This window comes from Camellia sinensis, chromosome 2 (assembly GCF_055761805.1).
Source record: "Camellia sinensis isolate YWXY chromosome 2, ASM5576180v1, whole genome shotgun sequence".
NCBI lineage: Eukaryota > Viridiplantae > Streptophyta > Magnoliopsida > Ericales > Theaceae > Camellia > Camellia sinensis.
The window spans coordinates 196,621,757-196,637,496 of NC_138962.1; the positions used below are offsets into that span (position 1 = coordinate 196,621,757).

General features: G+C 32.1%; 1 protein-coding gene across 8 annotated transcripts in view; it reads right to left on the reverse strand.

Annotated features, from left to right (window-relative positions):
• Positions 1 to 13,006, reverse strand: part of LOC114292579 (uncharacterized) — a 328,443-nt gene extending 315,437 nt beyond the window's left edge. For 5 of the 8 annotated variants that reach the window (XM_028236573.2, XM_028236572.2, XM_028236571.2 and 2 more), the window contains exons 1-6: positions 12,701 to 13,006; positions 8,912 to 10,050; positions 6,846 to 6,960; positions 3,972 to 4,113; positions 3,171 to 3,264; positions 1,925 to 2,002 (exon numbers count right to left, since the gene is read on the reverse strand). In XM_028236573.2, the coding sequence (XP_028092374.2) occupies positions 1,925 to 2,002; positions 3,171 to 3,264; positions 3,972 to 4,113; positions 6,846 to 6,960; positions 8,912 to 10,001 (1,519 nt within the window). In that variant the 5' untranslated portion in view covers positions 10,002 to 10,050; positions 12,701 to 13,006. Of the gene's footprint in view, positions 1 to 1,924; positions 2,003 to 3,170; positions 3,265 to 3,971; positions 4,114 to 6,845; positions 6,961 to 8,911; positions 10,126 to 12,700 lie in introns of all 8 variants that reach the window. The other 3 variants (XM_082916526.1, XM_082916525.1, XM_082916527.1) reach the window with 2 other exon arrangements.
• Between the last annotated feature and the right edge of the window lie 2,734 nt (positions 13,007 to 15,740).

The following is a 15,740-nucleotide window of genomic DNA, read 5'->3' on the forward strand; positions in this document are numbered from 1 at the left end:
TTTTTAGGATAAATTATACATATTATCCCTGCAATTTTTCAGATTGTATCAATTTAGTCCAATCGATAATATTCGTTAAGAAATTCAATAGACATCTAGAGCAAAATAGTCCGTTCTGAAAAGAAATGGACTATTTCAAATTGGATGCTAACCCCTCGATCATTCTGATGAGAGTGAACTGACGATTTTACTCTTTGATTTCAGTCCAATTTCTAAATGTTGAAAAAAAATAATTTTATGGTGACTTTAATGTGAAATTAAAGTAGGTCCTAACCACCGGTTGATGTGAGATCAAATGGGTTTACATTCTTTATAACATGATCTTTATGCCACAAAAAGAATGACTAAAAATCATTGAGAATTGAATGAGAAATTGTCTCAAAAAGTTAGCATCATAAATGAGGTATTGGGAATAGTATATAACCACCTATCCCACATTGATTGTAGGGGAAAGCATTGATAGTATTTAAATCCCAAGTTTTTGATAAAAGCATGAGCCCTTTGAGGCATCCAAATTTGCCGAAGGAAGGGAATTATGGATGCTTCAGGGATGGGTTTTGGCCAAAACTATGGTCCAAGTTGATTATGCAAAAATTACCACACGGGTGCGCATGCGTGCGCCGCCTGCTTGCCCGGGCCGGGCCGGGTCTGTAGATCTTGGATCTTGGGCTTGGCCTTGGGGCTTGAGGCTTGAGGAATGGGTTAGGTTTGGACTGGACTGGATTAGTGGTCCACTAACCTAATCTTTTTGACCTAAGTCTGTTAGGTGGCTGCTATTATATATATACACCCGTGTACGTTATGTGTAACTTCTACACTTAAGATGGTGTCTTATTTCCCATTAGTTTTGGTGCATTACTCCATTAGTTTTGCAGGAGTAATTGGGCAGTTTTGACTACATTTGTTGTCAGCCTTCATGGCTAAGAGGCTCTTCCTCTTTCCCCCATTGTGTATAAAAGGAAACCAATTTCTTTTAGTTTTTAACACAGAATTTTTGGCTCTCATACTATACAGTCAATCTGCTCCTGTAATCTTCTTCCTGTGTAAGAGAGTGTTGCTATTGTCAGTTCTCCGGAGCTAAACAGAAGATGCTTCTGCGTTAGCGGGTTCTAAGTTCTAACCATCATCTCCTGGAAGACAAACGCCGACATACCTCCAGCATCCATGGTGAGGCGGCGAATCTGTTTTAAGTAGACTGTGATATCATATAGGCTTCACTTTGCTTCATTTACTATTTTATTTTAGTATTTTACCTTGTTAAATATTTCTGTCATCAAATTGTAATCTCTAGCATGATTTAGGCCAAGTTTGGGAAGACTAAATAAGTGCATTTTTTGACTTTTTATGAAATATGGGTTGGATTTTGATTGGGTTTGAAGTGATGTGTTAGAAAGGTGATGTGACTTAAATAAGTTGATGTGACTTAAATAGGATAGTGACTTTTTGAATTTTTTTGAAGATGCCAAACTTGGCCTTAGATTCATGATTAAATATTTCTGTCATCAAATTGTAATCTCTTGCATGATTTAGATTCAAGATTTCTTGTTCTGTAATATAAATTTAATTAAATATGAATCTGTTTATTTATTTAGATATACAATTTGTACAACACTAAATATTGTTATGAATTAGACTAAATTGACAAAATATGACAAAGTCAAGGTAAAATCAATGCAATTAGAATTACAAAGACCAAATTTATATAAGAGGCAAACTACAAGGGCAATGAGTGTATTTCACCCTAATTTTTATTACCATTAGCAAACTGAAGTGTATCAATATCAAGAAATAAAAAAAGTCAATATGTATCAATCGATAAATGTATCAATATCAAGAAAATTTAAAACTGATATGTATAAGTTGATATCATACATATCGATTGATATTTAAAATCATAAAAGTAAATACAATGAATCAGAGAGACCTGACGACTGTTGCTGACTGTAGCTAATGCCCTGCGTCTGCGGGTTGCTGCTCGTTATTGCCTCTAGTCCATTGGCACCTAAATAGGTGAGATAATATATTCATTATCTTTTTCTTATGATATTTTTGAACAATCATATTACATAGCCCAAAAAAGTTGCTTAAAAAAAAAAGTCAAAAATAAATTTTTTGAAATGTGGACCAAATTTATTTTGGATGTGATTTCATTACACTAAGTTTGAATCTACACCACAAACTTTATTTTTTAATAAATTTTCACATTAGTTTTTATACTCCCTAACTTTTTCTTTTTTGTAACTACTAGACAGTAGACACAAACTAGTCCACATTTTCATTAAATTATAAATAATATTAGAATTATTATATTTTTTACTATATTGTGATTACCATACGATGTGGCACACCTACAATCACTATTCCAATGAATCTCAAAATAATTTGATTAATATTCAATCATTATGTGTCTACCACATCAAACAATAAACAAATTATAATAAAAAATATGTTAAGGGTAGCATTAATCTAGACAATAAGAAAGGACAATATAGCTTCTCTCTCTCTCTCTCTCTCTCTCTCTCTCTCTCTCTCTCTAATGTTAAGAAACATCATTCATACATACTAATGAAGAAATAAAGATAAATAAGCCCCCTTCATTATGTTCCGGTCCATGATGATTTTCATATTTTTATTTTTTTTAACAATCAGTAGAAGAGGTGTAGCAGAAGGCAAGTTGCACTCCCAACAGTAAGACCAATGTAATCATATCGCTTTACTAGAGACGAATATATGAGACCTATGAGCAAAATTAATTAACCACTTTGGAGAAAACAAAATATAATCAAAGCAAAAATTCATCTTAGCATGATATATAGTAAAGGTCTCAGACGTAGGATCAGTTTAAGGTTGGATTTCTATCAATCAATCTAGATTTTGTTAATGTGATTAATATTAAATTAAACTAAAATGTGATTAATATAAAATTAGTATTATGAAAGATGTACAATTATTTTAACAATAATACTATGATGACTATATTTTTGTATCATGTTTTGCTTAACATCTCATGTGTGTTAATACTGCATTGGTAATAAACATGAGTGGTGGAATCCATTAAACTAATACAATGTTGACAAATAAGATGGTAAACCAATTGTGATAAGAAACAATGGTTATCCTAACATTACCAATATTTTAAATTTCATTAATAAATAAATGCATTTGTGAACCTGTCTTCAGCTGCCGCACGAATTCCTGAACTTCATTAATGTTTATAAAAGCATTCCACATCTCTTCATTAGTTGCTATAGCCTTGATCAAATTCTACATACAAAGTGGGCCCAATAGATTTAGAGGACATAAATTGATGAAAATAATTTTCATGACAATAACTGCTTAAAACTTTAAGCTCCTTGTCACGTGATTAACTAATTCAAAAGATTAGCAAATAATATTCCTTATGTTCTTTGTGGGTGATTTATTAAGAGTCTTTTATTCTTTCTATTTAAACCAAATACTTTTGTTTCAAGAAAAAGATAGGCAAGTTGGTCATATAAATGATTCCAAGGGATTTAACAATGATCACTTTGGAACATGTTGTGACCATGATTTTAAATATCAAATGATATATAGCAATACCAGCTGATATGAATTTTTTTTTTTTTTTGGCCTTTAATACAGATACACTCTGGTTTACCAGTGGGAATAAAAATCGCATGCATATTGACCAGTTTGCGATATATATATCGCTTCATAGCTGATTCATGACCTGATTCAGAGATGATATGTCAGGTCGGTTCACTGCTATGCAGTTCTTTTCACAGATGATGATTTTAAAATTTTTGCAATACCTTGGTTACGTTGTTTAAAACCTTGGTTGTGAGTGTACCTCATATCATTAATTGCTACTCATCATTGAAAGCATGATGTCTTGTCCAAGTGATTTATCAAAAATATATATATATAGTCTTGTCCAAGTACAAGAGAAGAACAATTGTTTCAAAATACCGATTATAAGCAGAATAAGGCACCTGAATGGGTTTGACTCTGTTCATCAATTCAAAAGCTTTTTGAATAGTCATTCCTTCAAAAGATTGCAGCTTTCCTTGACCATCAAGGCTTGAAATCAATGGAAGTGAACCGACTTTTGATCCAGCGTCAGATTGCAAAAAACTACACGAGGTGTCATATGATAGATAGGATTAAGATCAGATGCATTCATATCCGAACTAGGCAAGGGAACCCAAATCAACTAGTGTAAAACAAAATCACAATCCGAAACATTTCTTGTATTCTCTGAATGTATAAAAAGCTGTGTATATATATGTAAGTAAATTACATGAACTATTGAAAAAGATAACAAGTATAAATCATGAAGCACTAGAGTACAACTAGAAGAAAGCCTAGATCATGTACTGATATTCTATTCTCTCCAGAACTCTTCTATTTCACTCTCTTTGGTATATTGTGATACTTTGTTTCTCTCCCTTTGCTATATTGTAACACTTTGCATTAAAAAGGGGCAATAATGCTTTGATGATCACATTTGTATTCCACAAATGGGAAAGTGTTGCAGAAAGTAAAGAGGTTGGAGGATTGGGAATCAGAAAAATCAGGGAAATGAATTGAACGTCTTTTGATGATATGGTGGTGGAGAGTTGGCGCACAAAGGAATGCTCTTTTGAAGAGAATTATCTGCAGCAAATCAGGCAATGTGAACAACTCCTGGCTTCCTTTTGGTTCATCTTCATACAATTCATCCAGGATCTGGAAAGATATCATTGCAATGGAAGGTAGGTGCCCTACTTTGTTTAATTTCTTTGTGTCAAATATTGAGTGTTCTTTGGATGATGGTAGTGTTAGAAAGGTTAGTGCTCTATGGGAGGTGATTGCATTTGCAATTTTGTGGAGAATTCAAAATGTTAGGAACAAGCTTGTCTTCATGGATACACAACCCAATTGGAATCTCATTCCACAGCTTATTAAAATGAGAGTGGCATTTTGGGTCAAGGACTAAGCAAAATTAAAGCATATCACTTTCCAAACTTTATGTTGCTTCTTTCAACATTTTATCCTTTAATAATTCTAATTCCTCACTTTTTAGATTTCACCATTTGTTTTTCAATTTTGCACATTCTATAAAAACAATATTTTGTCTATCTATCTTTAAGATGCTTTGTTACAATTATTACTATGTCATTTCCAGTATGGCAAACTTTAGGGGTGAAAGAAAACCTGCCTACACCAAACAGACCTACCGCACCGACCGGTTTTCAGTTTGTTTTCTACACCGCCAAACAGTTAGTCTGTGTTGAGATTTTTTTTTCCTGAAATTCGGTTCAGTGTTTGGTTTTGGAGATTTCACGCCAAACCGAACTGAAACAAATTTACAAATTATGCCGAATTTACCGAACATTCAAATAATATACAAGCATTAGTTCTTACTATTGTTGAATTTGATATTTGATAAATTAGTCTTGGTGCAACTACGTTGTTGTTTGTTGCCTTATATCTTAATTAGATTGATCTTTTTTTCAAAAAAAATAAATAAAGGTAGTTACTATTTTTTTTTTTAAACAAATGCCCAGACCGGTAAACCGCACCAAGCCAAACCAAAACCCAATTTACCGGTCCAGTCCAATTTACCTGTTCTGGTCAGTCTGTTCAGTGCCGTAAGTGTAGAAAACCGATTTTACCGGTTCTATCCAAAAAAATGCAAAATCGAACTGATTTCACCCCTAGTAAATTTTATACACAAATTTCATTAACTTTTTCTTCTACATCGTTACTACATTGTTACAATTTAGTTTCTTGTAAACATGCTATACTCTTTTCTTCTAATCATAATATTTACTAATTTCATAGTTTTACCTATTAGTGTTCGTATATTCAACATTGCTATCTATACCTACAATCCTAGACTAATTTCTTTACCCGCGCTAGTTTAGTAAAATGCTAAGACCCTCGCCTTCTTTTTATTGCACTCGAGCGCTAATGTGGTGCCCCTTGCCCATTTTTTGAAACGTTTAAAGGAAGGAGCAATGAGTTCCTTACAAATAGGAATGCAAATGGATCAAGCCGAGCTTTGGGATGTTGGAGCTCGGCTTGTTGAAAATTTGTTGAGCTCGAGTTCAAGTTGAGCTCAAGTGGAGCTTAAAAAATCGAGCTCAAGCTTGAGCTCAACCCATCTATTATATGTGAAACTCAAGCTCGGCTCAAGTTAGCTCAATTACTTAAAAGAGCCAAGGTCAAGCTTGAGCTTTGAAAGAAAATTAAAATGCAAATTAAGAGAAAAAAATAAGATTATGTGCAAAATGTTAGTAATGCTCATATTGTTGTTAGTTTTATCAATTAAATATGTAAATTAGCAAAAACTCCAAACATAAATACCGAAATAAATTAAATTAATGAAAATATATTATTAAAAATGAATATTAATTTTTATAGCATTTGTGTTCATGAGCCTACATGAGGCAAGCTTTGGTCTACTTGAGCTCAACTTGATAAATAAATGAACCTAAAAATTTTGCTCGAACTCATTCATTTAGTAAACAAGCCATATTCAAAAGAGCTTTAAATGACCCAAGCTCGAGCTATTCATGAATTGCTTGATTCGTTTGTAGCCCTATTTATGGGAATACCCTAGTAGTTATTTGCATATTCATATTAAGCTTCATGCTAGTGAGGGATATGAAGGGATTTTCAAGCCACACAACCCTCTTTATCCAAAAATGGGATAAAAATGAAACACTAAGCACGACACATGTGGATCAATAAGTAGAGAAAGAACATTGATGAATATTGTTTTGCCTTTCATAGATTCGTTGTAAACATAAAACTACACAAATAAAAAAATAAAACCCACATAAGAATACTTCCTAACCCAATATTTTTGTACTACTTACCTCGTAAACCCTGAGATGGCTGAGTCGACTTCATCTCCAGATGGAACAGAAAGCGGTATGCAGCAATTGTCTGGAATCTGAGAGTTAGCCTCAGAAGAAGTTGATGCTTCCATGGCTGTTTTAACAATACAAAACAAAATGTAATGAAGTTCACCATGAAATATATTGTAGCAAGATCCTAACATATATATAACAACTACAAATTCTATTAAGTTTGCCTGGACATGCATTTTCCGTAGTAAAGGTATGCAAAATTGGCGCTATATGGTCTCCTAAAATTTGATTAAAAAATAAAGTACCGAATTAGTATTAGGTTAAAAATTTTATTAAAAAAAAAATGATAAAAAAATTCATAATAGAATAGCAAATTGATCATATATGCTAAGAAATTGATAAGCTTGGCTTAATTGCTATTTGGATTTGGATTGTCCAACATTCATTGTGCATATTAAGCCATTTGTATCAATTCCATCCAACTGGGTTTAAGATGGTTGGATGGCTAAGTAATGCCTGGCAGGTAACATCTTTGTACCTTTCGGGAAGCTTCCTTGATAGAAAGGTATGTTGCTAGAGAAGTTATTTGGTGGTCCTTGACATTGAGGAGCTTCTACATATCATCATTCTGCTCAGTTCACACCATTTTTTTTTATTCAATTATGATTGTGCCGCACAAACAAATTACCATTAAGGACAAAAGATGCACACCTTCCCTCCTAACCCCACCATTGCCAACCACCACCACCCCTACCCCACAACATCGTGACCCCCATCTCCCCACCACTGCAACCCCCTCGCTAGCCCTCCCACCACTGTTTCCCCCCTCCCCCTCCCCAATCCGTACCACCGCAACCCAACCCGCTGCCTAGGCCCCCACCATTGTGACCAGCCCTCCCCCAAAGATCTAGAAGGAGGAGGAGGAGGAGGAGGAGGAAAAAGAAGAAAAAGACAAAGAAGGTGGCAGCGATGGAGAGGGACAAGAAGGGAAGAGGTGGAGGTTGGGGCGTTGGTGACGGGGAAGAGAGAGAGTTGTGCCAGTGAGGGTGGCAGAGGGATAGAGATAGGGTTAGGGTTAGGGTTAGGGTTTGAAGGTTAAAGATGAGGATGTTATGGGGATTAAGTGGTGTGAACTGAGCCAAAAAAGAAAAAAGAAAAAAGATAGAATTGTTTGTGTGAACTGAATAATGATGTCGACTGACAAAAAAGTGGGGTGTAGGAATAGAAGCTCCTTCAACATTGTGCCAAGTTGCCAACACCCCAAGAGTCACAATCACTTGAAACTTTACAAGATTATGTGACTCTTGAGTAGGGGTGCGCTCGGATCGACTTGGGTTGATTTTTGGGAAAAAAATCATCAACTGAATTATCCTTGGCAAATGGAGAATTTTTTAATATGCTTACCAACACAACCACCCTCAAAGCAGGTTGCTTGAATACTTCGGCGATTTCAAACCAATGGTTTGAACAAGTTGGATGGGTTATAAATACAAAATGAAATATAACATTAGTGAGCATATAACCTTAATTTATTTATTTATTTTAAATTTCAACCAAAAAATTTAGTATTTGTTCCAAATCCCAACACAAAACCAACAAATTAATCAATGCATGATATTATTCGAAATTAAAAATTAATACAAAAGAGTCAATTAAGGTATAAATATGCAATAAAAATGAGGGGGGCGTATTATTTGATGAATGGTATATAAGGTTAGGGAGAGATTGCTAGTAAGCAAGTGCAAGGTAATTTTTTCATATACATATAGGCAGGTTGGGTTGGTTTGCAGACAAGTTGACAAAAGACTGTACCTCAAATGCCATATCATAGATTGATCCATGTCTTCAGCCTTTAAGGCATAGCTTGCCTTTACTGGCATTGTGAGAGTAACCACTTTATTGGTGGCCATATTTATTTGAGCAATTTTCTTATTATTCTTCTTAGCAAGTATAGTGCATTCATCTTCATCAAATTTCACCAAATATCCTTTTTTGTATCAATTGGCCCACACTCAATAGATTTTGAGTTAAACTATCAGCATAAAGAACATCATGGATTAGCTTGGTGTTACCTCCCTTTGTTTGCACAGCAATGGTGCCCTCTCCGTCAACGTTCTGAAACTTCCCATCTCCAAGCTTTACCTCCATTTGTGCTTCTTGTTGAGTGTTCATGCAAGGATAGAACTGTTGGTTTGAAGATTCACCCTTTTCTGAAAAGTTAGCTTCATTCTTTTCACGAAACCGACAATCTTTTTCAAAATGGTTAGGTTTCTTGCATCTTGTGCATTTTTTAAAATAGCAGTCCATGCTTCCATGATTAGTTTTCTTGCAAAATTTGCAGCAAGATTCAGATTTTGATATACCTCTTGCAGTCTGTTGAGTATACCTTTTTCCTCCTCTTCCATGGCCACGATTAGATTGGCCTCTCTGAAATTGATTGTCTTGATTTTGTTTCTTGTTTTCTCCATCCTTATTTTCTGACATTTTCATCTTTGTTTGAAAAGCTTGCTCCAAGGGCTGATCAGAAAATCTATTCATTCTTTTTTCATCCACTTGAAGGGAACCCATTAGTTCATGTAAACTAAGAGTTGATAAATTTGTTGATTCTTTTATGGCAGCCACCGCACGTTTGTATTTGATTGGAAGGCTTCTCAAGACTTTTTCTACTACTCTTTCATCTTGTATTATACCTCCACAAGCCTTCAATTGATAAAAGATTTTATAAACTCTTGTAAAGAAAATTTCGATGGACTCACCTTCCTTCATCATCAAATTGTCAAATTCTGTCGAAAGAGTTTGAAGTTTGTCAACGATCACCTTTGCCGATCCTTGAAACTCGTTCTTCAAAATCTCCCATGCTTCTTTAGATTTTGTTGCAGCCATTATCCTTGGAGCAATTGTTTTTGTGATTGCTTGTTGAATGTAGTACAAGGCTTTGGCATCTTTCATCTCATGTTCTTTCAACTTCTCCTTCCTTGCCTCTGACCATGCTGATTCTTGGCTTTGAGGGCTTTCATAGCTATTTTCAACCAAATCCCACAGATCTTCTGAGATGAAAAGGGTTCTCATTTGAGTGCTCCAAAAATCGTAATTTTCTCCTTCAAAAATCGGTAGTCCGGCTGGTGAATATTTGAAGGTTGTAATGCTGGAACTTGCTGCCATCCTTTGGACTTTTGCTGACCTTCAATGCTCTGATACCACTGTTAGGTTGCTGCAGGGTGTGATGGGGCAGCAAGAATTCAGGAGAGTTAAGGAAGAAAAGTTCTGTGCAGAAATTTGTAAAAATCTGGAAATTTGTTACGAAAAATTGTGGGTATGAATCAGTTTTTATTTGTGACAAAGAAGATGAAAAAATATGTTCTGACTTCAAGTTATTTGCCTCTGTTGGGCTTGCATAGCTGAATAAATTAGATGCCTATTAATACTTGTTTGCAGATCATTCTAGAGTGCAACTAATTCACTCTAGCTACTAGCTACTAACAAAAGAATTTTCAGAATTGATTTTCATCAAGATTCCACTATTTTGCTTGGCACCAATCAAAAAACGTGTACTGTTCACACTCTGAGCTTGTGAAAGAAAATCAGACTTATCCCTTAAACCCTTTGTTTATGGTTTACCATTGAGTAAATGCCACATCAGCTAAAATGTGTTCAACTGTGAAATTCTCTCCATTCCAGTTGTTTTGCCCCTTTTCAGAATTGATATCCATCAAGTTTCCATAAAGATTTTCTTTGCTGATTAAAAAAAAAAAAGTTTCCATTTTTAATCCAACAGATGATAATAGTTAAATTTGACTCACATGAATGCAATTTGGGTTTTGTAGTTGTCTCATTTTAAAATATTGATGCCATATAATTTATTGTTTGGTTTATTTTTATGAAATTTTAGTTAGGAAGGTTGTCATCTTTTTTTCTTTCTTTTTTTAAATCAAAGCATCGTTCTCTATCTAAACACCTTGAGACCTATGTGCAACAGTTATCTTTGGCATTAGAGTTCCAGTAATAAACTTTATTTCATGAGGATTAAACTATTTGTTCCTCAATTGTGCAAAAAATATCTTTTTCTGTAACTGATAGTCCTTTCAGCAGCATGTGCTATTTTTGCATTGTTAATTATATCACATATTATGTGACACCCAGGATTTCTAAACCTAATGAGATGAACTGAAAGAAGTTAAGTCAGTACCTTAAAACTCAAACCAATTAAAGAAGTCCATGATTACGTTAGGGTTCAATGACCCAGAATACGGTCAAAGGAATTCATTCCAGTTTTGAAACTTGCAAACTCATTCATTTTAATCTTGATTCAAATTCCATTTTACTTGACAATCATCTAAACATGTTGACAATGTTTCCAACTTTTAAAATTTCATAATAAAATTCATCTTTTCCCAAACAAAACATAAACTTCAATATATAGCCTAACCTAAGCATTCACTTCCAAAATCATTTTAGAAAATTATAAAGCATGTGAGCACATAGACAAGCTCTAATTCATATACTTCATTATTTTCAATAAAAATGTCACTTACTTGACATCCAATCTCCCATCTTTGACAACTAAACTTTAAAATATCATCCAAAGCATATTAATCATGTGAACTTACTCCTCTAAGCATAAATCAAATACTTTACAAAATTTATCTAAAATAAAGTTTCAAAGGTGCATGGCTTTAAAAATAAAGCCCTAATCTACCAAAATGTTTAGAAAAATTATACATTTCAATAACATGGCATATAACACCTAATACTTCAAAATTTTCATTTTACATCATGGTTATCAAAATAGCAATGCAAATCGTAGGATCGTACAATTCTATATTGTCAAAATGATCCAAATCAATGTTATAGTAGGATCACAAGTAGGATCGTGTGGGATAGTGTAGGATTTGTGATTTTTCACCTTATTTTTAATATATATCTTGTATTTTTACCTTATTTTTAATAGGAGTACAATCTTATGATCTTTGATCCACTCCTACGACCCGATCCGATCCAATCCAATCCAATCTACAATACCCTCGCACCAATCCTACATAGAATCTCGATTTTAACAACCATCTAACACAAGGTTGTTAAAATCGGGATCCTATGTGGGATCTTTGGGAGAGAGTCATGGATCGGATCAAGAATTGTAAGATTCTAATTTCAGTGCAAAGTAAATTGAAAAATTATCTATAATAATAATGTACGTAAAATAATTTTAAAATCATTAAAGAAAAATGACAATTTGATATAAGGCATCTTCTATGCTAACATTTATTAGAGGAGATGCTTTGAGAGGGATTTATGGCCAAATTTTTCATATGGACATACATATGTAAGAAATAAATAACAAACAAATTTTTTTCGGTTGGAATGGGATCGTAGTAGAATCATGATTGCAGTATGATTCTACAAAATTTAAGATCCTAACGTGATTCGGATTGTTTGGCTCAACTGGGGTTATACAATTAAGATCCTAATGAGATCCGGGTTGTTTGGCCCAATTGGGGTTATACAATTGTAAGATCCTACGATCCGCATCGTGATTATGATAACCAACCATACTCTAACATGCCATTCAAGATAAATTAATTTTGAGTACTCCTTTTTTCATAGGATTTCAAGATAAAACACCCTAGGCATGGCATCTAACAAGTGATAGCATCAAGCATCCCATTTTCATGATTTTTTTAAATTACCTTATGTTGAAAATAAAATACATACTGGAACATCACAAAATTCCTCATCCAAGAACAAAATAACAAAAAAATGCTTTTAAAATTAAGAACAACCTAAACGTGTTTACTTTAGAAAATCCTACCCTTTAATTTTTACCACAAAATCAAAAGAGATGAGATGAGAGGATTGAGTTTTACCCAAAAAAATTGATAAGTCCTCCAAGTGAAGTAGACTTCAAGAGAGCTGCTTCTTCTTCAATGGTCACAGAAGCACCAAGAGGGGCATTTGGGTCTTAAGTGTACAAGTGTATAGAGAGTGTGTACAATCTTGGGCACGATGGAGGGGAGTGAGGAGAGCCTGACCCTTTCAAGTCTTTCAACTCAAGAAGACAATGCTAAGCTCACCAGATGAAGAGAGGCTCTTTGCCTGAGAAAAAATGTGAAACAGAGAGACAGCTTTTGGCTTGTGAAAAAGACAAAAAAGCAAAAGTGTCGGTTAAAGCTACGAGGAAAGGAAGAATTATTAGAAATTTTAGAGACAAATTATAATAAAAAAACAAAAATTTTTAATTTTTAGTTTTATCAATTTAAATTTTAATATTTTAATTTATTTTCAATCTAAACTATTTATTTATTTTTGTTAAATAAAATTGACAGAAAAAATATTTTAGTCATTAAACTGTATATATAAAATATCTAAAATATTGTTTTTATTGATTTTAATGATTGAAATATCTATTTTTCATCGATTTTAATTAATGAAAATAAACAAATAATTTACATTGAAAATAAATTAAAAGTTTAGATATTAAATTGATAAAATTAAAAATAAAAAATTTATTTTGTTATAATGCTCAAATCTTAAGAATTTTTTTTTGTAATTTTTCTAAAATTTTATTTTGTGATATTTTGAAAATTAAAAAATTACAATTTATATTAATCGGATTATTCCTTATTTCCAAACTACTTAACAATGGTAAATTATCATATTTTAAGGAAAAAATTTTCTGTTATACCATTGGTTCAGATTATTACATCAATAATGTTACATGATTTTTTTTAGACTACCTTAATAATGACAAAAGAGGGAGGAAGGTCACCAAAGTTTCCATAGAAAGCTTTGCAACGTGCCAAATTGTTGTTGGTCCAAAAAGAATTGAGAATTGGAAAAAGAACAGAAAAAAATATAAATGAAATAAATGTAGTCCAACATATCATTTAATTTAGTAATTGTGTAACATCACTTTATAGTGTAAAGTTGTTAATTCGACTCTTTATAACAAAAAAAAATAATAATAATTGATACTCTTTATAATGGTGGCATTAGTGACACTTCTCTAATTTTAGTCCGTATAATCTATTACTCATTATATCTGTCGTTTATCAACTTCCTTTCTCCATTTGTTAGGTGTGGTTGGGATCCAACTAAAAAAAGTAACATTTTTCCAAAATGTTTTGCTCTTAAGTAGATTTTTTTTTTTAATTAATATATGTAGGGGTTATTTTAAAATAGTGAGACAAATAAAAAAAAATTATACAAGTAGTTTTGTGATGAAGTGTAAATAAAAGATTATAAAGGTGTAAGTGTGACTTACACCCATTTATATTTATATAAAAAAAAAATATTCCAATGAAATATAATTCTCCTATATATATATATATATATATGTGTGTATTCTAATATTCTAGGCCCATACGCCTTTGCTTTTTGGATGACCAAAAGAGAGGCCTAACCACATAGAGATAATTACCTTTAGATGGCCAAACGAGAGCAGCACTATAATAATTAAAGTGAAAGTGGAAGAACAACAATTGAAATCTAATTGGTCTTGAAAAAGTTAAGGGAAAAAATAAAAGAAAAAACAAATTATATTAAATCTCCTCAAAATATCGATCCTTTACACTTTATTCTCTTAATATTTTAAACTTAACAATTATCTCCTCAAATTATTTGAATTTGAACATTAAGTCTCTCTATTTTGTCAAGTGTTGTGCACATTATGACTATTTTAAATTTTATGACTAAATTATTCTATTTTATATTTTGTAAAAATTTAATATAATCATCATGTGCACAGTATTTGACAATTTTTTATCCAAATATCTAACAGATGACTAATAGAAGGACTTAATGTTTAAATTCAAATAATTTTAGGGAATAATTGTTAGGTTTAAAATATTAGAGGATAGAGTGTAAATAGTTGATAATTTGAGAGGGTTTAATATAATTTGTCAAAAAAAATAAATAAAAAGGACATGAGAAGCATCTCACGTGCCAAGTCCTTATTGGTCCAAAAAAAAATAGAACAAAAAATTAAAGAGAGAGGGAGAGAGAGAAAAGAGGAAATAGAGTCCAACAAAATAACAATATAAAATATATATGGGTGGGGGGTTTCTCATGTTGATTATTTTAATTTGAGATAGCGTGTTGAATTGGTAAATCTATTTTGAGATTGATTTCAGTTATTTGAACCATTTTAAAATTTGTTGGGTCAAATATTCATGTAAAAAATAAGATGATTCGATATCGGTATCTACATATTTGAATTAAATTTATATTACAAAAAATAGATAACTATTCTTAAAATTATATTTGTCATCCATTTTTTAAAAAAAAATATGATTCAAATGTCAAAACATTTTTATTTTTTGCATAAGTATCTATATGTTTGAATCAAATTTATATTGCAAAAAATAGATGGTTATTCTTAAAATTATATTTATTATTCATTTTTTTAAAATAAATATGATTCATAGTTACCAATATCAAATTATTTTAATTTTTTGCATAAATATTACACTCAACGACTCCTAAAAAATGTACGATTCAGACCATCGAAATCAATTTCAAAATAAACCTAGATTAAAGTAGGAGTTAATTTTGTATATGAAAAAAGTAGAGTATCTAGATTTAGAACTCAGCAGCCATAATCATCGTCTTAGCATAAATAAAAATAATTTCCGTTGTAATTTTGAAAACAATTTTACACATCAGCTTCATAGTGAACATAATCCTCAACTAAATAGTATCATAGATTATCAGATTAATTTTGCAGAAAATATTAAAAAGGACATAGATAAAATTAGTAATCTTTTTATTTCATCTATAGACCATCTTCGAAATAATCGTAGTATAATTAAAGATCAAGATAAAAAATTAGATTATATCCAAGATCAGTGTAATTCTATCCTACAAAAAAGAATAGATTTAAATTTAGAAAAATTTCCCACTAAATTA